Source organism: Triticum dicoccoides, chromosome 2B, assembly GCF_002162155.2.
Source record: "Triticum dicoccoides isolate Atlit2015 ecotype Zavitan chromosome 2B, WEW_v2.0, whole genome shotgun sequence".
Lineage (NCBI taxonomy): Eukaryota > Viridiplantae > Streptophyta > Magnoliopsida > Poales > Poaceae > Triticum > Triticum dicoccoides.
Genome location: NC_041383.1, coordinates 633717166 through 633741624, shown reverse-complemented (window position 1 = coordinate 633741624; position 24459 = coordinate 633717166). Strand labels below are relative to the sequence as shown.

The 24459-nt window shown below is 44.6% G+C and overlaps 1 protein-coding gene and 1 pseudogene across 1 annotated transcript in view; both read left to right on the top strand.

Moving 5' to 3' along the window:
• The window catches only part of LOC119365283 (ribosomal protein S3, mitochondrial-like), a 1805-nt gene extending 878 nt beyond the window's left edge, over nucleotides 1–927 (top strand). The window contains exon 2 of the mRNA XM_037630902.1: nucleotides 1–927. Coding sequence (XP_037486799.1) covers nucleotides 1–917 — 917 coding nt within the window. The 3' untranslated portion in view covers nucleotides 918–927.
• Nucleotides 928–6446: 5519 nt separating this feature from the next.
• LOC119361069 lies at nucleotides 6447–7228 on the top strand (annotated as a pseudogene).
• The last annotated feature ends 17231 nt before the right edge of the window (nucleotides 7229–24459 follow it).

The following is a 24459-nucleotide window of genomic DNA, read 5'->3' as shown; positions in this document are numbered from 1 at the left end:
GAAGCGGCTCTTCCCACGGCTCTGTCACCATTGACTCTATTTATTATTATGGTAAATCATTGTATCAAGATGTCAATCTTAGATCTTATTTTAGTTCGATACGTCCACCTACGAAACTCGCCCTTGGCTTTCGTCTCGGTAGGTGTATTATTCTACATTTTCCCAAAAGGACATTCATTCATTTCTTTCTTCCCGGGCGATCACCACGACTAAAACGAAAACAAGACAAGAAATCAAGACCCGTACTACAGGAAAAGGGCTGGTGGCCGACATTTGGGAAAGTCGGGCCGATCGGGTGTCTTCATTCAAGCGAGGGTACAGAGGAAGAACGAAACGAAGTGAGAGGCCGGGGGGCAGGGAAAAGAGTCGAGTCGATCGACCGGGAGAAGCAAAACGAAATCCGGATTTGGCTGAAAAAGATGCAACGTTATGGATACCATGACCGATCACCATCGAGAAAGAAGAATTTTGATAAATCACTTCGGGTGAGCGGGGCCTTCAAGCGGCCTCAATACGCCGGGGTTGTAAATGACATACCTTTCCTTATGGGAAATGCCGCCTCCTTACTAAAAAGGAATAGAATCAAGTTATTTTTACCAAAGAAGTCCCGCTCTGACGGCCCGACGAGTCATCTACTAAAAAGGACCCTCCCCACTGTGCGCCCCTCCTTGAATTATTCGGTCATGCAATACTTTTTTAATACTAAGAATAAAATGCATTTCGACCCCGTCCTAGTTCTCAATCATTTCGTGGCACCGGGTGTGGCTGAACCATCTACGATGGGGGGAGCGAAGGGAGGAAGCTTAGATAAGAGAATACGCTCTCGCATCGCTTTTTTTAGAAAGCTCTACCAGCGAGAAAAAGTGTTTGGCCCGAGCCAAAAAGAGGTTGATCCACTTCATTCGCCAAGCGAATGATCTTCGCTTCGCGGGAACAAAAAAACCACCATATCGCTCTTTCCTTTCTTCGGTGCTACCTTCTTTTTTCCAAGGGATGGGGTTGGGGTGTATAATAACCCTTTTTTGAGTATGCCCGGAAACAACTCCTAGCTCAATTTAGGATCATATGTAGGAACCTCATGGGTAAGGATAAGGTAATGGAATTGATAGAGAAATTCATAGACCTAGGTAGGATAGGAAAATTGATAAAGGGAATAGAGATGATGATAGAGATCATACTGAGAAAGAGGAGAATTCCGTACGGGTACAACTCTTATTTGAACGAAGTGCAAATAATGCGATCTTTTTTGTCTAATAGAACAAACACTAATACCTTAATTGAGTCGGTAAAGATCAAATCTGTTTATCAAAGTGCTTCTCTGATTGCTCAAGACATCTCTTTTCAACTGAGGAACAATCCAATCTCATTTCGTTCCATTTTTAGTAAAATAGTGAAGGATATTCCATTATTAATGCCAAAAGGGGTGGAGGGGATACGTATTTGTTGTTCTGGTCGATTAGGGGGTGCGGAAATAGCTAGAACTGAATGCGGAAAGTATGGAAAAACATCTTATAATGTATTTAACCAGAAAATCGATTATGCTCCTGCGGAAGTATCTACTCGTAACGGAATTTCAGGTGTCAAAGTGCGGATCCCATATAGTCAAAATAAGAAGGGACGTGCTATATCCGAAACGTACGAAATATAGTAAATATTTTAAATGCAGATATAGTAGGGGTCGCGAACCGGATGGTACACAACTTGGTTTTGGAAGATATGGCACCAAAAGTTGTAGAGCTGGTCGTCTTTCATATCGAGCCATTGAAGCAGCGCGTCGGGCTACAATTGGACAATTCCATCGTGCTATGAGCGGACAATTCCAAATAAATTGTAAGATATGGGTAAAAGTTCTCGCAGATCTTCCTATTACGGGGAAACCCGCAGAAGTTCGAATGGGAAGAGGAAAAGGAAATCCAACGGGTTGGATTGCTCGTGTGTCCACGGGACAAATCCCATTTGAAATGGATGGTGTGAGTTTGTCAAATGCTCGACAAGCCGCTAGATTAGCGGCGCATAAACCATGTTCGTCAACCAAGTTTGTTCAGTGGTCGTAACGTAATTGGTTAGTGGGGAAAAACCGGGCCGGGACTCAAAAGAATTTGGCGAAGTGTTTGTTCCTGAACGAGGGAAGTGGAAAGACAAAGAGGGATAGGGAGCTCGCCTCCTTCCTTTTTGTAATCGCCGAAATTGTACGACGACCCTTCTTGTTCCAAGCAGACGACCCTGAGATGTGATGGTGTCACTTTTCCGGCCCGGTAAAGTGACAGTTATATAAATAAGAATAAGAAAGAGAAGCGTGATGTTGTCGTGTTGTCAGCAATCAAATTATCGTAAATAGATAGTACGGTTGCGTTGTTTCAATTTCTGTTCGTACTCTGATTGCTATGGCTGCAGCTCGATCTTGGCAAATCTCTGAAATGGATGTCAAAAATGCTTTCCTTCATGGTGATCTACATGAGTTTTTTCTATATGCAGCCACCTCTGGGTATTGAAGTTCCTGATGGTCATGTTTGTCGCCTTCGAAAGGCCCTCTATGGGAAAAAAGCAACCACCTCGTGCTTGGTTTGAGCGGTTCAGCTCTGTGGTTCAAGCTGCTGGTTTCTCTGCTAGTGAGCATGACCCTGCACTTTTCACTCATACATCTGACCGCGGTCGTACCTTGCTTCTTCTCTATGTTGATGATATGTTGATCACTGGAGATGATCAGAACTACATTGCTTTTGTTAATAAAAAGTTGAGTGAGCAATTCAAGATGTCAGATTGATTTTCTCTCCGTTATTTTCTGGGAATTGAGGTTGATCAAACTAATGATGGTTACTATCTCTCTCAACATCGCTATACTCAGGATTTGATCTCACGCTCAGGTCTTACTGATACACACACTGCCACTACACCCATGGAGCTCCATCTCCAATTGCGCCCTAGTGATGGTACTCCTCTTGAGGGATACCACTCGCTATCGTCATCTTGTAGGCAGCCTTGTGTACCTCACTGTGACCCGGCCTGACATTGCTCATGCAGTCCACATTGTCAATCAGTTTGTCAGTGGTTACTTGAGGGAGATGCAAATACTTCATTCTTCCATAGTGCTGCCAATGGAAGACACATAAAATGTAATATTGCTACTTTGGAACATGAAGGAAATGTTATACAAGATCAGAAAGAGTTGCAAGAACACATTTCTAGTTACTATAAGAGACTATTTGGTTTAGAGGACAGGGGGGACATATCTCTTGGTGGAAGCCCCTTGGTCAACAGAGCACATGCTATCAGAACTAGACAATGAAGAGTTGACTAAGCCTTTCACTATGGAGGAAATAGAGTTAGTAGTTAAAGAGATGAAAACCAATACAGCTCCTGGCCCAGATGGCTTACCAGTAATCTTTTAGAAACATTTTTGGGAGTTGGTTAAAGAGATGGTCAAAAGAATGCTTGATAGCCCGCATGCTGAGGAGTTGCAACTTAGAAGACTTAATTATGGGGTGGTTACTCTGATTCCTAAAACGAAAGATGCTGCAACTATCAAGCAATATCGGCCAATATGTTTATATTATGTTTGTTAGAAAATTGTGACTAAAGTACTGACAAATAGGCTTGAGAGAGTTGCAGATAATGTGGTGAGTAAGAGTCAGACGGCATTTATGAAAAACGGAAATATTTTAGATGGGGTGGTCACTATCCATGAGGTGTTTCATGAGCTTAGGAGGACTAAACAAGAGGGGGTCATACTAAAGCTAGACTTTGAAAAAGCATATGACAGGGTGACTTGGGATTTTCTACAAGAGGTTTTGCTTAAAAAGGGTTTTCTTTAGTGAGAAGTGGAGAGGTTGGATTAAACAAGTGGTACAAGGAGGTGCAGTGAGTATCAATATTAATGGAGAGGTTGGCCCATATTTTAAGAGCTACAAAGGATTTTTGCAGGGTGATCTCACCTCTTATTTTGAATTTGGTGGTGGTCACAAAAAAGGGGGTCACTCAAGTGTACGGCATTCTTTGTCCGTCCAGATCGCGGTACATGTTCGGACTTCTCTGGATTGTAGAGGAACGAATTTCAAGCTACTTTAGATGGGGTGGGCTGCACCCATTCTCGGTACGTACAAGGTGGGCACCCATTCTCGGTTAAGATGGGAAATCCTATAGGGGTAGAAATGCTACATGAAATAAATCCGCTCTTGCTGTATTAGGAATTGAAAGTAAGTCAACTCCTTCCTCTTAGAGCAACTTGTCGCAGCTGTGACTACTCTTTCTATTTGAATTGAATGTCAGCGAATCACTTGTTTCACTAATGTGACTAGTCTTGACTGCAGGTTTTTTCTTTCTATAGAGAAGTGACTGCGCTAGAGATGCTTATTAAAGGTTTGCTTGGTGGCTTCCTTGCTTGACAGGCTTTCCTTGTTGATTGGCTTGGTCTGCTAGTTCCCGGAAATCACTTCCTCTAAGTCTTAAATAGCAGAACCTACTCTTTCTTCAAAGAATGTAGCATACCTAAGAAATGATTTCTCTAACGAGTCAAATCCGTTGTGAAATAAGGAAATGCGCGGATCGCTTCTTCTACCCTTCTCTTATTCGCATTTCCTGCTTACTATTGAAAGAAAAGCTGTTACTGCTGCATATCGCCTTTTTCCTCTAATTCGAGCGAGTAAAGGCGCTGCTTCCTCATCTTTGCTTTATAGTTTGATATAATATAGAATTGGATTTCGCTTTCCTTTAAGGAGCTCTAGCTATCTTGCTGATCCACCAGTTCATACTATTAATGAAAGCTCTTTCACCCTGCCCACGGGTAATCCCTTACTGAGCCTACTCAAGCAATCTCCCATTAGCCGCTCTTTACTTTATAGTCAAGCGATTGTAAACTCCTTATTTAGGCTAGCGACTTTGCTGATTAACAAGATTATCGCATTGGAGCTGTGACAGTTATGTAAACTACTTATCTAGCAAGTAATGAATCTGAGGTCAAAGCCAATGAGTACGCCGGATGTTGCATTTTCGCAATGAGGGAAGGTTGGCTTGACAGGCTTTGTTCTGGATGTTGTAATCTCTTCTCATGGTCTTTGTTCGCTTTATTATCCCGTTGTGAGAATGGCTAGGACTGTGGATCCACACGCCCCCCCTCTAGTCAGTACTTTCCGAGTAGCGCAAGGCTTCTTCGTTGGCAAATAAACGAATTAATGAACTAATTTCCTAATATGACGTGAACTTGAACTAGCATTGATCAAGTCCATGAGCTCATAAGAAGGAGTTCTTCATGTGAGAAAGTCCACGGCTTAGCTTAATTCAATAAAAAAGAAAGTATCCAATCGACTTTAGGAGCGCCATATGTTTCTATCTGAAACGGTAAAGCGAGGCTCGCTATAAGGGTCATAGCTAGTTCAGGATTGGTAGGAAAGTAATACAAATGATTGTAATATGACAACCCCCAGGGGAGCTAGCCTTTGTGTTAAGATTAAAAAGAAGAGCCCTCTTTTCATACGACTCGGTGATTCCATTGCTCTATCCTGCCGCAAGATTCGATCGCGTACAGCACGAGCACGAGATGGGTTGGGGACCTAGAAATGAGCTATGCTCCAAGAATTGACCCCTGAACTACCTTTGCCCGCCTTTTCTTGTAGAATCCATTCCCCCTCTTTTATATATTTAGAATGCTTTTAGGGCTAGTGGAATGAGGCTGGAACCCATCAATATCGCTAAACCGGGAGAGTTGCTTGTGTTGGGTTCAAAGTTTCGCTCTACCAAGGCAAGATATAATATGCATCCAGCTTTAGCTGAATATCGTGAGTGTTCAGCGAAGTCTGCTAGCCATTGGCCTTACGTTCAGGATACTCCTTTCTGTCTTTGCGATGTTTGGTTATAAGAGAATGTTGCTCTTCAGAAAACACGTATAGTGGCCTTCGTCGATGGGACAAACGCTCCAGTGTATGCGTTACAAGGCAACTAGCATTTTGTCATGGAAGTTCGTGAAAGAATGTTCTTGTTTTTCGTTGGAAAAACCAACGCCGATCTAAAACTAAGTCTTCCTTTCAAAAGTGAGCAAGCAGAGCTGAAAAAGATGGAGTTACCTGGAGATGAGATTTCTTTCTACGGATATGAAGGATAGAAATATGATATTTGCTGCTATTACAACGAATCAACCAATTCGTAGTAAGTGTTCCCGTCTTCCCGATCTACATGATTTTTTCCCAACCAACATCTCTCAAAACTTTGCTATAACGCCAAACTTGGATATAACGCCAACGCCTGAGCGAATTGCCGGCGTCACAATAGTTTTACAAATAGAAGAGTATTTGGGCCAAAATGAGTCCGAACAGGGAGCAGTCAATTTAGCTAGAACAGTATTGGGAGCCCGCCACTGAAATGGCGAAACTTGGCAGGTCATATTAGAGGATATTCGGGCGGGTGGTGGTATGGATAATTTTATCCAGAATCTGCCTGGTGCCTACCCGTAAACCCCATTGGATCAATTTGCCATTATCCCAATAATTGATCTTCATGTGGGCAGCTTTTATTTCTCATTTACAAATGAAGTCTTGTATATGCTGCTCACTGTCGTTTTGGTCGTTTTTCTTTTTTTGTTGTTACGAAAAAGGGAGGTGGAAAGTCAGTGCCAAATGCATGGCAATCCTTGGTCGAGCTTATTTATGATTTCGTGCTGAACCTGGTAAACAAACAAATAGGTGGTCTTTCCGGAAATGTGAAACAAAAGTTTTTCCCTCGCATCTCGGTCACTTTTACTTTTTCGTTATTTCGTAATCCCCAGGGTATGATACCCTTTAGCTTCACAGTGACAAGTCATTTTCTCATTACTTTGGCTCTTTCACTTTCCATTTTTATAGGCATTACGATCGTTGGATTTCAAAGACATGGGCTTCATTTTTTTAGCTTCTTATTACCTGCGGGAGTCCCACTGCCGTTAGCACCTTTCTTAGTACTCCTTGAGCTAATCTCTTATTGTTTTCGTGCATTAAGCTTAGGAATACGTTTATTTGCTAATATGATGGCCGGTCATAGTTTAGTAAAGATTTTAATTGGGTTTGCTTGGACTATGCTATTTCTGAATAATATTTTCTATTTCATAGGAGATCTTGGTCCCTTATTTATAGTTCTAGCATTAACCGGTCTAGAATTAGGTGTAGCTATATCACAAGCTCATGTTTCTATGATCTCAATTTGTATTTACTTGAATGATGCTACAAATCTCCATCAAAATGAGTCATTTCATAATTGAATAAAAACGAGGAGCCGAAGATTCTAGGGGGCTACAACTGCGCTTTTGCAGCACTGAACATGGTTCTGGGTACTCAAGATATTGCGTTTGTGTTTGGAGAGGTGTAGATTCTAGATTCCAGCCGAGAAGACCAGGAAAAGATAAGGATAAAGAATGTCATATATCTCAGGAGCTAGATCACTTCCCGATGAACAAGTAAGAATTGCCTCAACAAAAATGGATGAAATTGGACCGAAAAAAGCCATTCAGCTTCGTTATCGATTAGGTATCAGTGGGAATATCAAGATGAATGAGTTAACTAAGTATCAGATCGACCAAATTGAACAAATGATAGCTCAAGATCATGTTGTTCATTGGGAATTGAAGAGGGGAGAACGAGCAGACATCGAACGATTAATTTCTATTTCTCGTTATCATGGAATTCTTCATCAAGATGGATCGCCCTTACGCGGTCAACGAACTCATACTAATGCAAGGACTGCTCGCAAGCAAATTCAGAAATGAAAGAAGGCTACCGAAAGAACAAGCAACGGATTTCGCGCTCATCCCTTGCTAAAGCGCATACATTTTCTTGCTCCTTGGTACTTGTCTGATCAATCACACTGTTCATTAGTTCACTTGATTTTTCGTTCGATGTCTTGAACCGCTTACTAATCATGTATACGTATAGTAGGCCCCCTTCGCCACTCCACGTCTGGCCCGTCTTGTTCTCGCTCACTTCGCCCGCCTATCGTATCGGCTCGGCTTCGTCCGTCAAGCGACAGCTTCTGCCTCTGACGGCTTCACTATCGCTCATGACTGGTAGTAGTTGTCTCTATGTAGTAGTCGGCCTTTGTTAAGCTTCGCCAGAAGCGACTAGTCGCTTCCCGAATGCCTCTTTCTTGTACTAATTAATGTGTATGGTCTAGTCTTTCCAATGCCTCCTTCCTTGCCGCCAACGCACGCTAGATGGAGAGTAAGCAAGCTACCTTGCTTGCATTGCATTCGTTAAACGGTAGCTTCCGCACCCTTCCTGCCTGCTTCAATTGATGTGAATGATCGTGTCTTCGACATCAATTTCAGTCTGATTAGATATGTCATTGAAACAAATCTGTTTTGTCTCTGTTTTCTTTTCGGATGATGAGGATGAGCCAGCCGATCCTAACATAATTTTGGAGGAGCCGGACAATGAAGCGTCAAAATTAGATAAAGATGTCTCCGACGCGACCGGACTTCCACTAGATTTTTATAGGGGTCAGGAGGGAAAAGATATGCTGTTTTCTATCAGTCCCAAGCGGATACTCCCCAGCTTCCATGGTCCGCTTACCGAGGAAGAGATGCGGGAGGACCCAGGGCCAGAGCTTGGGTTGGGGTATAGAGCCGTAAGCGCGGTGGGGGTGACAGAGGATGTGCTCGTACGGTTCATAGTTGGGTATGATATTCTCGTGGATTGTTGGGAACGTCCTCTATATTCGAAATATGCCTTTCTAGGAGCATTACGATCTGCAGCTCAAATGGCCCCGTATGAAGTCTCTATTGGTCTTATTCTTATTGTGCGCCTTGTGAGCATGTTTGGATCCGCGAAGGCAATCGCTCGGATCTTCCCCTAACCCAACCCGGGAACGGACCGGAGGGAACCGCAGCATGAGGAATGTCCGCGTCTCGTCGCAAGGCTCATTTTGAGTTTTGGGTCATAGGGCGGGCAGTGCAGTCCAGGGCACAAGGGTCCTGGTACTACCCAGGTGCGAAGAACCCTGGAGGCGACTGCAATGAGCAAAAATGTAACTCACCGGCCTAAACGACGAGCAAACACTCGAACGTGACAGCAAGGGATCACCCAACAAATGGACGAGCTCCAAGGAGGGAGGAGAGAGGGAGGCAAGAACCATGCTTTCAGAGAAGTGGCGATCCGAATCCACTCTGACAAAATAAAATAACAGACTAAGCCGTGCCGTAAGGGGGGGCATTCTCCACATGGGACGGGGCCAAGGCCTTCATGTATGGGTGACAGATCGGCCATAGGAGTACTCCGGGATATACACCAAGGCAACTAATGTCGAGCATACAATGATGCCGCCCGTTTTCATTTCGTGAAAGTCCCCAGCAGAGGAAAGGGCTGTAGGTGATGGCGCGTTCTGCTTCTTAGGGCGATGAAATCGTTCCTATGGGATCGTGCGTGGCAGCTGGTATAGATGATGATGAAAGGCGGGCCGCTTGAACCGGGACCTATTCTCATAATAGCCTCGTACTTCTTCTCTGATATTTGGGTTTTGTTTGGCCAAGTTGATCTATTTATCTTGCAATGGGAAGATGTGCTTTGTGATGGGTTCAATCTTACGGTGCTTGATCAAAGTGACAGAAGGGGAAACGACACGTATATATTGTTGCTATTAAAGATAACAAGATGGGTTCTATTTATACATAAATAGATCTTGCCTACATCATGTCATCGTTCTTATTGCATTACTCAATTTTCCATGAACTTAATACACTAGATGCATGTTGGATAGCGATCGATGTGTGGAGTAATAGTAGTAGATGCAGGCAGGAGTCGGTCTACTAATCTTGGACATGATGCCTATATAATGATCATTGCCTAGATATCATCATGATTATTTGAAGTTCTATCAATTGCCCAACAGTAATTTTTTTCCCACCATTTGCTATTTTTCTCGGGAGAAGCCACTAGTCAAACCTACGCCCCCCGGGTCTCTTCTTATCATATTTGCCTTTGCGATCTATTTATATTTGATTTTATTTTCAGTTTTACTGAACCAAAAATACAAAAATACCTTGCTGCACTTTATTTTATTTGCGATCTATTTGTCCAATCTATTAGAACTTTATCCCGTCTCCGTGCCAATTTCTAGCGCCGTTACCCGAAAGTGATTGACAACCCCTTCAACACGTCAGGTTGCGAGTATTTGTTACTTGTGTGCAGGGGCTGTTTACATTGTCTTGCCTGGTTCTCCTACTGGTTCAATAACCTTGGTCTCATCACTGAGGGAAATACCTACGTCGTTGTGCTGCATCACCCCTTCCTCTTCGGGGAAATACCGACATAATTCTAGCAGACATTAGTTACTTGAATCAAGTTTCGGAGCTAAAACTTTAAGCAATTTTTCGTCAGCGTAGGTACTAAAGTTGTGATTTGTCAGCCTCTCGTACTAAGTTTTAGAAGTTAAACCTTAACATTTTTTTAAAAGTATCAGTTATCCAAAATGAATCTTAATTGAAAGCCCTCATCGCTAGAAACACGAATAGGCAAATGAAATATAAATTGGACTTTTGATTTAAAGGATATAATAGATTCAAGTTTGAATGTCAAAATAAATAGAATTGAATGTAGGATGGGTGGAACTGCCAAAAGTTGCACGCATGGACCCCATCTAAGATAATTAAACGCTAAAGCTCATGCAAAGACCAAACCAGTTTTCGAATCATGAGGCAGTCGGACGACCGCAAACCAGTGTCCCCCCAGACCTACGTGCCACAAATTTTCGAATCATGAGAATTTTTACTTTTTGGGTCATCTCAATGCAATGTAGTATGCAACCTATGAAGCCAAAGAAAAGTCAGAAACAGAAGCTATAGAAATCAGTTCGGACGTTCCGACTAAATGTCTAACTTGCACAAGATTCCTTGGCATTGGTCCGATATTTAGTTGGAATGTCCAACCCAATGTCTGACCAAATGTTCGACGCAATATCCGACCTTATCAGTGTTAGAAATATGCCCTAGAGGCAATAATAAAATGGTTATTATTATATTTCCTAGTTCATGATAATTGTCTATTGTTTATGCTATAATTATATTAACTTGAAACCGTAATACATGTGTGAATACATAGACCACAACATGTCCCTAGTGAGCCTCTAGTTGACTAGCTCGTTGATCAATAGATGGTTATGGTTTCCTGACCATGGACATTGGATGTCATTGATAACGGGATCACATCATTAGGAGAATGATGTGATGGACAAGACCCAATCCTAAGCATAGCATAAGATCGTGTAGTTCGTTTGGTAGAGCTTTTCTAATGTCAAGTATCTTTCCTTAGACCATGAGATTGTGCAACTCCTGGATATCGTAGGAATGCTTTGGGTGTACCAAACGTCACAACATAACTGGGTGGCTATAAAGGTGCACTATAGGTATCTCCGAAACTGTCTGTTGGGTTGGCACGAATCGAGACTCGGATTTGTCACTCCGCATGACGGAGAGGTATCTCTGGGCCCACTCGGTAATGCATCATCATAATGAGCTCAGTGTGACTAAGGAGTTAGTCACGGGATCATGCGTTACGAAACGAGTAAAGAGACTTGCTGGTAATGAGATTGAACGAGGTATGGGGATACCAACGATCGAATCTCGGGCAAGTAACATACCGATGGACAAACAGAATTGTAGACGGGATTGATTGAATCCCCAATATCGTGGTTCATCCGATGAGATCATCGTGGAACATGTGGGAGCCAACATGGGTATCCAGATACCATTGTTGGTTATTGGCCGGAGAGATGTCTCAGTCATGTCTGCATGGTTCCCGAACTCGTAGGGTCTACACACTTAAGGTTAAGTGATGCTAGAGTTGTAATGGGAATAGTATGTGGTTACCGAAGGTTGTTCGGAGTCCCAGATGAGATCCCAGACGTGATGAGAAACTCCGGAATAGTCCGGAGGTGAAGATCGACATATTGGATGAAGGGTATTGGAGTCTGGAATTGTTCCGGGGGTACGGGGTGACAACTAGTGTGACCGAAAGGAGTTTCGGAGGCCCCGACAAGTGTTGGGGGGCCTTATGGGCCAAGTGAGGAGGCACACCAGCCCACTAAGGGGTTGTGTGCCCCTTCCACCCCATCTCACGTAACCTAAAGAGGTGGGGGCACCACCCCTAGGGCAGCCGCCCCTCCCGTCTTGGGGGCAAGTTTCCTAGGGGTGGGGGCGCCCAAACCCATCTAGGGTTTCCCCTGGCCGCCACCCCCTCCTCTAGATCCAACTAGAGGGGCCGACCCCCTCTACCCTTCCCCCTATATATAGTGAGGGGGTGGGAGGGCAGCCACACCCTTCCCCTGGCGCAGCCCCTCCCTCCTCCAACACCTCCTCCTCCTTCGTAGTGCTTGGCGAAGCCCTGCAGGAGAACCACAATTAGCTCCACCACCAGGCCGTTGTGCTGTCTGAGCTCTCCCTCAACTTATCCTCTCCCCTTGCTGGATCAAGAAGGAGGAGACGTCCTCGGGCCGTACGTGTGTTGAACACGGAGGCACCTTCCGTTCGGCGCTAGATCGGATCTTCCGCGATTTGAATCGTCGCAAGTACGACTCCATCAACTGCGTTCTTGTAATGCTTCCGCTTAGCGATCTTCAAGGGTATGAAGATGCACTCCCTCACTCTCTCTCGTTGCTAGCATCTCCTAGATTGATCTTGGTGACACATAGTTAAATTTTGAATTATTACTACGTTCCCCAACAGTGGCATCATGAGCTAGGTCTATTTGTAGATTCTATGCACGACTAGAACACAAGTAGTTGTGGGCGATGATTTGTTCAATTTGCTTACCGTTACTAGTCTTATCTTGATTCGGCGGCATTGTGGGATGAAACGGCCCGGACCGACCTTACACGTACGCTTACGTGAGACAGGTTCCACCGACTGACATGCACTTGATGCATAAGATGGCTAGAGGATGTCTATCTCTCCCACTTTAGTCTAATTGGATTCAATGAAAAGGGTCCTTATGAAGGGTAAATAGCAATTGGCATATCACCTTTGTGGCTTTTGCGTAGGTAAGAAACATTCTTGCTAAAAACCCATAGCAGCCACGTAAAACATGCAACAACAATTAGAGGACATCTAACTTATTTTTGCAGGGTATGCTATGTGATGCGATATGGCCAAAAGGATGTGATGAATGATGTATGTGATGTATGAGATTGATCATGTTCTAGTAGTAGGAATCATGACTTGCATCTTGATGAGTATGACAACCGACAGGATCCATAGGAGTTGTCTTAATTTATTGTATGGCCTGCATTTGAATGAAAACGCCATGTAATTACTTTACTTTATTGCTAGCCGTTAGCCATAGTAGTAGAAGTAATAGTTGGCGACACAACTTCATGAAGACACGATGATGGAGATCATGATGATGGAGATCATGGTGTCATGCCGGTGATGATGGTGATCATGCTGCGCCTCGAAGATGAAGATCAAAGGCGCAAGATGATATTGGCCAGATCATGTCACTTTATGATTTGCATGTGATGTTTGTCATGTTTACATCTTATTTGCTTAAAACGACGGTAGCATAAATAAGATGATCCCTCACTAAAATTTTAAGAAAGTGTTCCCCCTGACTGTGCACCATTGCGAAGGTTCGTTGTTTCAAAGCACCAGGTGATGATCGGGTGTGATAGATTCTAACATTCGCATACAACGGGTGTAAGCCAGATTTACACATCCAAAACACTTAGGTTGACTTGACGAGCCTAGCATGTACAAACATGGCCTTGGAACACGAGAGAATGAAAGGTCGAACATGAGTCGTATGGTAGATATGATCAACATGGAGATGTTACCATTTATGACTAGTCCGTCTCACGTGATGATCGGACACGGCCTAGTCGATTCGGATCATGTATCACTTAGATGACTAGAGGGATGTCTATCTGAGTGGGAGTTCATTAAATAATTTGATTAGATGAACTTAATTATCATGAACATAGTCAAAAGGTCTTTGCAAATTATGTCGTAGCTTACGCTTTAGTTCTACTGTTTTAGATATGTTCCTAGAGAAAAATTTAGTTGAAAGTTGACAGTAGCAATTATGCGGACTGGGTCCATAAACTAAGGATTGTCCTCATTGCTGCACAAAAAGATTATGTCCTTAATGCACCGCTCGGTGTGCTGAACCTCAAGTGTCGTTTGTGGATGTTGCGAACATCTGACATACACGTTTTGATGACTACGTGATAGTTCAGTGCGTAATGTTAAACAGTTTAGAATTGAGGCGCCGAAGACATTTTTGAAACGTCGCGGAACATATGAGATGTTCCAAGAGCTGAAATTGGGATTTCAGGCTCATGACCACGTCAAGAGGTGTGAGACCTCCGACAAGTTTCTTAGCCTGCAAACTAAGGGAGAAAAGCTCAGTCGTTGAGCATGTGTTCAGATTGTCCGAGTACTACAATCGCTTGAATCGAGTGGGAGTTAATCTTCTAGATGAGATAGTGATGGTTCTCCAAAGTCACTGTCACCAAGTTACTAGAGCTTCGTGATGAACTATAACATATCAGGGATAGATATGATGATCCTTGAGCTATTCGCGGTGTTTGACACCGTGAAAGTAGAAATCAAGTAGGAGCATCAATTGTTGATGGTTAGTAAAACCACTAGTTTCAAGAAGGGCAAGGACAAGAAGGGATACTTCATGAAACGACAAATCAATTGCTGCTCTAGTGAAGAAACCCAAGGTTGAACCCAAACCCGAGACTAAGTGCTTCTATAATGAGGGGAACGGTCACTGAAGCAGAACTACCCTAGATAGTTGGTAGATGAGAAAGCTGGCAAGGTCGACAGAAGTATATTGGATATACATTATATTAATGTGTACTTTACTAGTACTCCTAGTAGCACCAGGGTATTAGATACCAGTTCGGTTGCTAAGTGTTAGTAACTCGAAATAAAAAACTACGGAATAAACAGAGACTAGCTAAAGGTGAGATGACGATATGTGTTGGAAGTGTTTCCAAGGTTGATGTGATCAAACATCCACTACAAAAAAAAGACACATCCATGACATTTTGGGCCGAACGAATTTTTTTCCTATCATACTTATGACACTTCTATGACGATAATTGTGACAAAACCCGGTATCATCATAGATGTGGTGGGCTCCTACTTCCATGACAAAAAATCATGACAGAAAATGGGGTTTTCGTCCTGGGCGGGCCGGAGACGCAGCTGCATGACATTCTTTGGGCCGTCCATGATGGAAAAAACCATGGTAGAAGCAAGGGCGAGGAAAATTTCGGGGAGTTCCTGGTTACGGTGGGTGGTCAGGGGCCGAGCGATGCGCGTTTCTCTCGTACCGTACACGCGTGGGTGCGAGGCGTTGGGCTCTAACTGAACCCGAGCGAGGCGATTACTGAACCCGAGCGATCGATCGATGGGTGTTAACTGAACCCGATCAAGCGATTCCTTCGCTACTGCTACTAACTGAAGCCGATTGATGCTGCCTCTGGATGAACAGTGAGCGTTGCTGGGGGGGGGGGTTGGATGAACAGTTCCCAGTGGCGGTGGATGAACAAGACCCCGTGGTGTTGCCTCCGTACGAACATGACCCCGATCGATCGAGCCGGTTACGGCTGGATGAACAGGACCCCGTGGAGGCTGGATGAACAGGACGACCCCATGGAGGGCTGGATGAACAGTAGACGGTGGAGGGCTAGATGAACAATAGTCCATGGAGGGGTGGTTGAACAGGAGCCCGTGGAGAGGGGTGGTTGAACAGTAGCCAGTGGAGTAGCGCGTGGTGGAGGCTGGATGAACAGGAGCCCGTGGATGAACAATTGCAGGTGGAGGCTGGAGGAGGTCGACGGTGGATGAACAGTAGCCCGTGGAGGCTGGAGGAGGTCGACGGTGGAGATGAACAGAATCCTGTGGAGTCCCGTTTTGCGGTACGCCACACCCCTCCCGATGAACAGGACCCCCATTTTGAACGTAGCACTCCAACACAAGTCCGTTTCCTCTATTTTGCGGTATGCCACACCCCTCCCGATCAAAAGGACCCCGTTTCGACCATAGGAGGTCCAACACAAGTCTGTTTCCTCCGTTTTGCGGTACGCTAGACCCCTCCCGATGAACAGGATCCCGTTTCGAACGTGGCCGGTCGAACGCAAGGCCGTTTCCTGCGTTCTGCGGTACGCCAGGCCTCATTTCCATCGGTTGTTCCGTCCAAGCCCTCCTGAACACGACGACACATTTCGTTCTGACCCAGCCGGTTGGCTCCCCATGAACACGACGACGATGCAGTTTCTCCGTTCTGACCCAGCCATGTAAATGAGCGCTAGTCGCACGTATGCGCGAGTAGGCGTTCGAGACCCCGCCCGTATGTACGTACGTGGCCGTATTTTCTTTCTTGCACACTGGCCGCTATACGTATGTGTACGTGCTACATGCGCGCCTCTACTACGACACGTGCACGCCTCTACATCGACCAATATGTATGTACACGTTCGCGACCAGAATGACAATGCTACGTACACTTCGACCAGGTGGGTCCCAACTGTCAGGAACTTCCTTGCGTGCGAAGATGTAGAGGGTGGGTCCCAGCAGTCAGGGGGGTGAATCATTTTTTTGCCCAGACACACTTCCTTGCGTGCGAAGATGTAGCTGGTGGGTCCCAACAGTCAGCGGGGAAACGTGTTTTCGTGAAATACGGTTGCCCTTCCGATGGGTCCCTGCTGTCAGGTGGAGGAATAATTATTTTGCGCGTAATAAGGAGCCAATTCCTTGCGGCTGCCGTGGACCCAGCTGTCAGCCTATCAATGTATAGTACTCTTCCGATGGAAGTCGTTTCTTGACCACGTTGACCACGCCACACCGAGAGCACCAGGGCGGTGGATGACAGCGAGGCCTAGGAAGGGGACGACGCGGAGCCGGGGAAAACACGATAGTGGATGCCCATGCAGAGAGGAGTACGAGGGTTCACTGGTTCAGCTGCGGTGTGAGGCTGCCGTCGTTGCAGAATAACAGGGGGTGTGGGTGAGTGGAGGGATGGCTTGGCCAGCAGTGGGAGTAGTAGGGGGCGGTGAGGCCTTCGCGGCATCACAACCGGCCACGAGAGGCAGGAGCAGGCATCACGACCGGCGCTGCTTTGGGCGGCTGGAGCAAGACGACCAGAGGTTGAAGAAGCATGACGACCGTTGGATGGACATTGTACGGTCACTGCAGCTAGAATCATTTATATTGACTAAGTTGAAAAAGCCCTTGGTACGCGTCAACTTAGTAGGCCTACAGGTCAGCTTCCGAAACGGTGCGCCCCAGATGTCAGGGGGAGGAATCACTTTTTGGGCGGGTGAAGCTAGAATATCCGAGATTGAAGAAGAAGCACGACATCCATTGGATGGACATCCAACGACCACTGCTGCTAGAACCGTGTGTTGACTATAAGTTGACAAAGCCTTGCATACATGTCAACTCTTTTTTTTAGGGGACGCGTCAACTTAGTAAGGCCAGAAGTGTGTGTCAGAGAACTTATAGCCCATTTGAGATTTGTAAGAATGTGCAGCCCATTTTTGAATTCTAATGGAATTTACTACAGCCCATTTACAGTTTGTTAAAAGTACAACCCATTTCAACCAACCGTTCAAAACAGAATTCAATAAAATTTCCCACATTTTGATGGGATCCGAAATATTTTTATCCTGAAATTTTTGGTCAGATTAAATACAATTTCAATATAAACTTATATTACGTAAAAATCCAATGAAACATTGTGCGTGCAATAATTAGTGAAATTACAATTTTCAATATCCAAAAATAACATTTTATAAAGTAATTACGCGTTTGGTGCATTTTTTTATAGTTATTGCCCAGTTTTTATAATTACGTCCCATTTATTATTTCTTAAAGCCCATTTTCTTGTTAAGCCTAATGCATCCCTCCTAGGAAAGATTTGCAGCCCAGCGGGGTGGAGAATAACAACTTGACCTTGCCTAGGTATTCCTAAAAAAAGTATAGCTGGGCTAGCCATTTTCAGCTTGAAAAAAATTAATATCTGGGCTGGATATCTTGCCTGGGCTAGACGGGCCACAGCCCGCCCAGTTAATACCTACAGCGATGTTTTCGTTGTTGTTCAAAGGAGAAAAAATAATATCTGGGCTAAACATTGCTCAAGAAAAACTCTGCAGTGCTCACACCTCAAAAGCACAAATACTACTCGAGCTGCTTGGTCCCAGCCGTCGGCCGCTCGTTGTGCAATTCTCTCGTTTATTGACTACATAGGTTGACAATGGTGTCGGCCGAAATGATAATTTTTTAAGAACTTATTGATTTGCCAAAAAAATAGTTTTGTTTTTGTAAGCAAATAAGATGTGGGATAATTGAGTTGGTTTAAAGGAAAACCAGTGGTAAAAAAAATCAGCGCTGGGAGGGAAAAAACAACAAAAATAAGGATGTAAATATGAAAAGGGAATTTTATATATTTTCAATATAATGATACGTGTATATGAACTAGTAAAACTAGAGGTAGAGATTAGAAAATGGATGTAGGACATGCGTTTCAAGAGGAAAATAGAACTGGACTCTATGTTTGATTCAGTAAAAAAACAGCCTGCGGATGTTGTAAGACAAAATATAACTAACGCTGGCGGGCCAGAGGCCAGTAGATACCTGATGGATGTTTGTGCCCCATTGTCGTCATGGGCTAGTCCTGTTAAAAACAAACCAAGCCTGAGCAGTCTACAACCCAGTTGAAACTTGCTCGACCTAAAAAAATATACGTGCTCAATAAACGAGAGAATTCTGCAAGTACAGACTGATAACTGGGATGCAGCAGGGATATTGATTTTTCATCGTGATAATAAGTGCATGCACTTGTTTAGAAAAATTTGGAGAACTAGGAATTCAAATGGCAGGTGCTTATGCTACCCATCAAATAAAAATCAGGTGCCTAAAAATTCGTTTCGAAACAAATGATTCAGCTTTATATCCATGTCGACCCTCGACATGATGGTTGGAAGCAAATGCCAAGTCCATACCAAAAGATCGTTAACAACAATACCAACTTGCGGGCGACAAGGTAGTACAAGTACTAATACCAAACTAACTTTTAATATTTTTACTCCTGGCCCTAGTGTTCGTCTGGTAGAAAATCTTGCAGAGGACCAGCTCCCGCTCCTTCTCTTGTTCCAGGTCCCCGAGGTGGTACTGGTGCATTATCCAGTTGGTCCTATGCTGGTCGAAGTTCTTGTTGGTGTGCAGCACCAGAACCTTTTTGCTGCCCGTCTGCCGGCCATTGAACATCAACGACAAGGTATTGCCGGTCTTGTGCCACATCGCGTGCATGTCGCACTCCGAATGTATCTTGCGACGCATCCATGTGCCCCTTTTGAACGCCCTAGAATTGCGCTGGAAGAAATGCTTGCTTAGGCCACTCAGTGTGATACCTACAGTATTGTCGAATACATGTTTTAGTGTACGTAGTTGGCATTTTCATAACATCTTTGGCATGTTGCAGTCACTTGTTTCACTTTTTATTAACTATCAAATTGTAATTGCTTCATCAGGTCTGCGTCTAAAAAGAAAAATAGAGCTATAAACAAAGGAATATGTTTGTGCAAGTAGACAGTTGATCGGTGTCTTACGTGGAAGTTTCTCAGGATGGGTGTAGCATATGCCGTGCTCGTTGTCGATGGTTGGTATGAACAAATCGATGACAGGGTGTGATCTCACGCTGTCAGCACTCACTTTGGCCTCAAGGTGCTCGATCAGCTCCTGATCCGTGGGATCGAACTTGACGCCAGCCGGCAGCACCGGCCAATCCTTCTTCGACTTGCATCGGTTAATTCCAGTTATATGGTACTCAATGTATGATCAATCGACTGTTTTAAGTGAAAGATGAAAGATTTCGACAGATAAGTGGTACTCCAAATTTGAAGTCTAGAATACGCGAACATGCCGCCGGGATTCTGGTGTCACCTCACACGCAGCATGTTGTCACGTCAATTCAATGTGTGGACATGATGAATAATTTGATCGACGTATACTAGTACTGCTATTGTACTACTTACTAGTCGTATTTAGTATCACACTTTACCAGAGGAGTGCTTCAAATTGACAACAGTACATAATATCCAACAAAAGAGGGTCGTGCTACAACAGCAGAATACATGGCTCAGTCTAGATATCAGTACAAATCAAGTTGTGCATATTTGCTATTGGCATGAACCACATTGCCGCATGTCGGGTTTGCAAAAGCCATCCATCGCATGGAAGCTTGATGCCTTTCACACACTAAAGATTATCTGGTAACAAGCTGTGTCGACGAATCTCTAGATATGGTGATTCATGAAACCCATGGTATGATGTGTAAACACAGTCCCCCCTAGAGAATGGAAGTTGCATAGCACGGTAATCATCGCCGGTGATATGATCGATGATTGGTTGGATGATCAGATAATTGAGACTGTCATTCTCGAACACGCCTCCAGTTGAATACGCCTGACCCAACAGAGCTGGGATCTTTCTCGAACACGAAGTAGCCATAGCCATCAATGTCACGAACGCCCCAGGCATATTAGTGCATGTGGTTTGATGTAATGGTTTGGTCAATTTGGTACGTGCGAATGAGCATCAAATGACCGCCGTCATCTGAACGAGCGATAAACCACCACCCATTGGCTGGTATGATTCCAGGTCCTGGAATCATGAAGGCCAACGCATTTGCGTCTGCTGCAACAATTCAAATTGGAGACCAAAAGGACAAAAATAAACAATCATGTCCAGAGTATGTGTGGAATTAAGATTATCATAACAGTGACACATATCATATGGAGAATTGCAATGCCGTGGTCATAATCATACCCCAAGTTAAAAAAAATAAGCCAATGGCTTTCATATTCTAGCAATATGTCATGGTTCAAACATCATGTAAAAATGAGAGGAAAACAAGTATGACAGAGCCTACTCATATTCTACCATAGCACTTATTACTACTGTTCTCATATCAACTCCAAGCAATAACGTGCGTTGTTATAAAAATCTTGGAAATGAGAGTAACATATAGAAATCATGATGTTATGCTCATAATATCTATTCTAACAATCATTAGATGCCAATTGTTCTCATATCAACTCTAATAATAACATGTGTGGTCATAAAAATCTAGGAAATGAGAGGAACATATAGCAATGATGTGGTTATAGACATACTATCTATTCTAAATTTGTAACAATGAACAGGCGGTCGTATTCATAAGGTTAAGATGAGATGAGATAGAACAATTGCACGATGATATATTCCACCAGTATAGGCAGCCAATCTGTGCATCGACCGCGTAAACGATGCCATCATGCACTATAGCATCAAACAAAAATGTTGCCTCAACAGGATTGACGATGAGCCATAACCATGTATGGCGACCGAATTCCAGATAGACTAATCCCATGTTGAACAAGGCAATGAGCTTGTAATCCATGTAGTCTTCTGATGGTGTGGGCACTTCACAGATTACAACTTTCAGCAAACAGAGGTCGAGCCAAAAGCTTGACGCGTCTCGTGTGTAGTAGGCAGGAGTGTCCGGCGGGCCGCGAGGCTTGACGGTGGCGGTATCCAATGATGGAAGGGTGATCTCTCGCTAGGTGTAGATATCCACGAGACACCACAAAATACCGGATTGGTGGATGAGGACGATCTAGTTGGCCTTCATGCCCGCCCAGTAGTGGCCGCACATGAAGGACATGTGAACGGGTAGTGGTAGCATGTCGAGGGGCACCACGGCAACCTCCGTAGGATCATCAAGTCGGTGTCTAGGCCACCTGCGAGGATCGAGCATCAGCAAGCAGGGTGTCTTGAAAAGAGCCGGCCGGTTGCAGACGAGTAGACGGTACAAAGACACCGAGCATGCGGCCAGACGGACGGTGCTGAGTAGGTCCATACGATTACATATCTGCTCCAAGAGAACATCAGGGAGGGAATTCCAATCGCGGCTTTGCGTGTCAGTCGGTTCTGCCATTGGGGTTTTCGGTGCCTACGAGCCAGCGGGGAAGTGGATTCGAGCGGGCGAGCGAAGAAGCTTCTCCTCATGTGGACGAGCAGTGAGCGGGGGGATATGGTAAGCGCGAGCTACCAAGGAATATGGCACGGGCGGGCGAGCAATGAGCGGGAAAAAATGGTGTGCGGCTGATGATGGGGAGGATAGGAGGAAGAAGAAGAGAGGAGGAAGAAGAGTTGAAGACAGGGAAGAAAGTGCAATAAATCTCAATTCTACTAGTACGTCTACCAGGATATACCGTCCTTCGGAGTGTAAATAGTTACACCGATGACATGTGGGTCTACCATAAGAGGGCCCATATGTCAGTTAATGGAGGACAGAGGTGCGTAGGCGTATTTGAGAAAGCGTGATCTACTGGCAAACATGATGGCAGTACTGGGTAAGGCTGATTTACTAACACCAACACGCTGCTTTAGCTTATTAATTAAGTGTCCCATCTGCTGTAGCGTGTATTGTCACTTCACTATGAAGACTAGTTGAATAGTTCTCTTTGACCGAGATGGAGAATAATGGATCGTGAAGACTTCCTTTCTATAGTATCCCTATGCCTCTACGCTCACTTCACTCATTTGGCTCTGTACGTAGTCACTTGTTGAAATCTATAGAAAGACAAATACTCCGTATTTGGGAACAGAGGGAGGCTTTTACTCCGTATTTGGGAACAAAGGGAGTATCACCATATGGAGGGAATAGGCGAAGCTTGAAATATGAACATGTCAATGGGAGGGAGTAAGCCCCATGCATGCATGCAACATGTAACACTCACACGTACACATGGACGCACGCAACACTCACACACCCATGCGGCACACAGCACACGACGGAACACACACGCTCACGCTCAAGCGCTCAACCTACTCCCTACGTCCGTGAAAGACTGTACATTTAGAGATTTACACATTGACCAGGGCATAATTAACGTCCAAAAGTAGCAGACTTATGTGTGCATGCAACCATTGAGAGAAGAATATTAAATGAAGGTCGATGTGCTGTAATTAAGAATAGACATGTAGCCTATACCTAGAGGACAAGTTGGTGCATTAGTCAATCAATATCGATTTAGATTAAAGGCTAAATGCATTGGAAGTGTAGATGTACTACACTCTTTGTTTTTTAGCCGATGTACACTCTTTGTTGGAAGACAGAGGAAGTACATGTGCATGCACTCACATACACAGCCAGGGTGGTTCCCGTGCAAGGGTTGGACTCCTGTCACGCCTGCGTAAAGTTTTGTTTAACTGATTTCTTTGCTCTGCCAACTGACAGGTGGGACCCAGAAACCAGGTGAAAATTTAACCAGTCAACAAAGTGCCACGTCGACTATGTGGCCAGTCAGTAGGGTGCAATATGGTGTTCTATGATGAGCTAGTGATCGTATAATCACCGCAAAACTATATATAGTGACCGTAAAGAGCGTATTGTTACATACGTTGATCGCCAGTGTATTTTTCTCATTTAAAATTAATCCATATTAACCGGAAAGGACACAGTATGGACTAGTACTAGTATTGCTTTGATGTGTCCCGTCAACTCGCCAAATGAGGAGAAGCTTGCTTAGTACGCTCTCCCTCGCCCACGCACGCGGTGGTTTGCAGGACGAGGATAGGGTTTTGACTACAATGCCCTCTCCCTCTCCCTTTGCCTCGCCCTCGCCCTCGCAGTGGACGTGCAGCAGTTCAATCGGTGTCAGATTGCCAGAAGCATATTGTACTGTAGTATCATCATCGTTGGACCTTCCGAAGAGGCGAAGAGCCAAGTGCAAGGTTCACATGAGTACGAACTGTTGAACCTCCCGAAGAGGCAAAGATCCAAGCGCAAAGTTTTATAGGAGTTGTCGTCCTAGTAGGAGTGTACTGGTACAAATATATCGAACGATGCTACTGTATGATGCTGCCACGTCACGTATATCCAAAGCTGTGCCACCTTTTTTTCTCAAAGAGCATGTTGGAGCCCGTGCAACAACCACACAAGTTGCACGTACACATAACACATTTACTAGCAATAAATTCTAAAGGACAAATGGCAGTATGCCACACAAGTTCATCGCCAATTCATGTGATAAATTTGTGCACGACTAGTCCACATATATTCACAGCGCCACCGTTCACAAATTAACGTACTCCACTACACGTTATAGATGGGCTACATGTCCTCCTCGAGGTTCCAGTCCCAGGTGTTCTTCATGGATGGCACGATCCATAGTGGTGGGCAACGGGAATCATTGTCGCAGCTTTCTAGTCCGGTTCCACACGATGGAGACTCATCCAAGCTGAAGCAGCATAAATTAGGGATAGAGTGTCCCAGCATGTCGTTCATCCAGCGGTGCGCACTGAAGACACAACCATGCTTTATGAACGGCAGGCCTTCCGTGTCATGCATGGAAGGTGCCATCCGCTTCACAATGGGGTAGTTGTCCCCAATGAAAAGTGAGTACTCTCCAAGAGTGTTCCTCGGCACCCACATAGCATCACGGGGGTCGAAC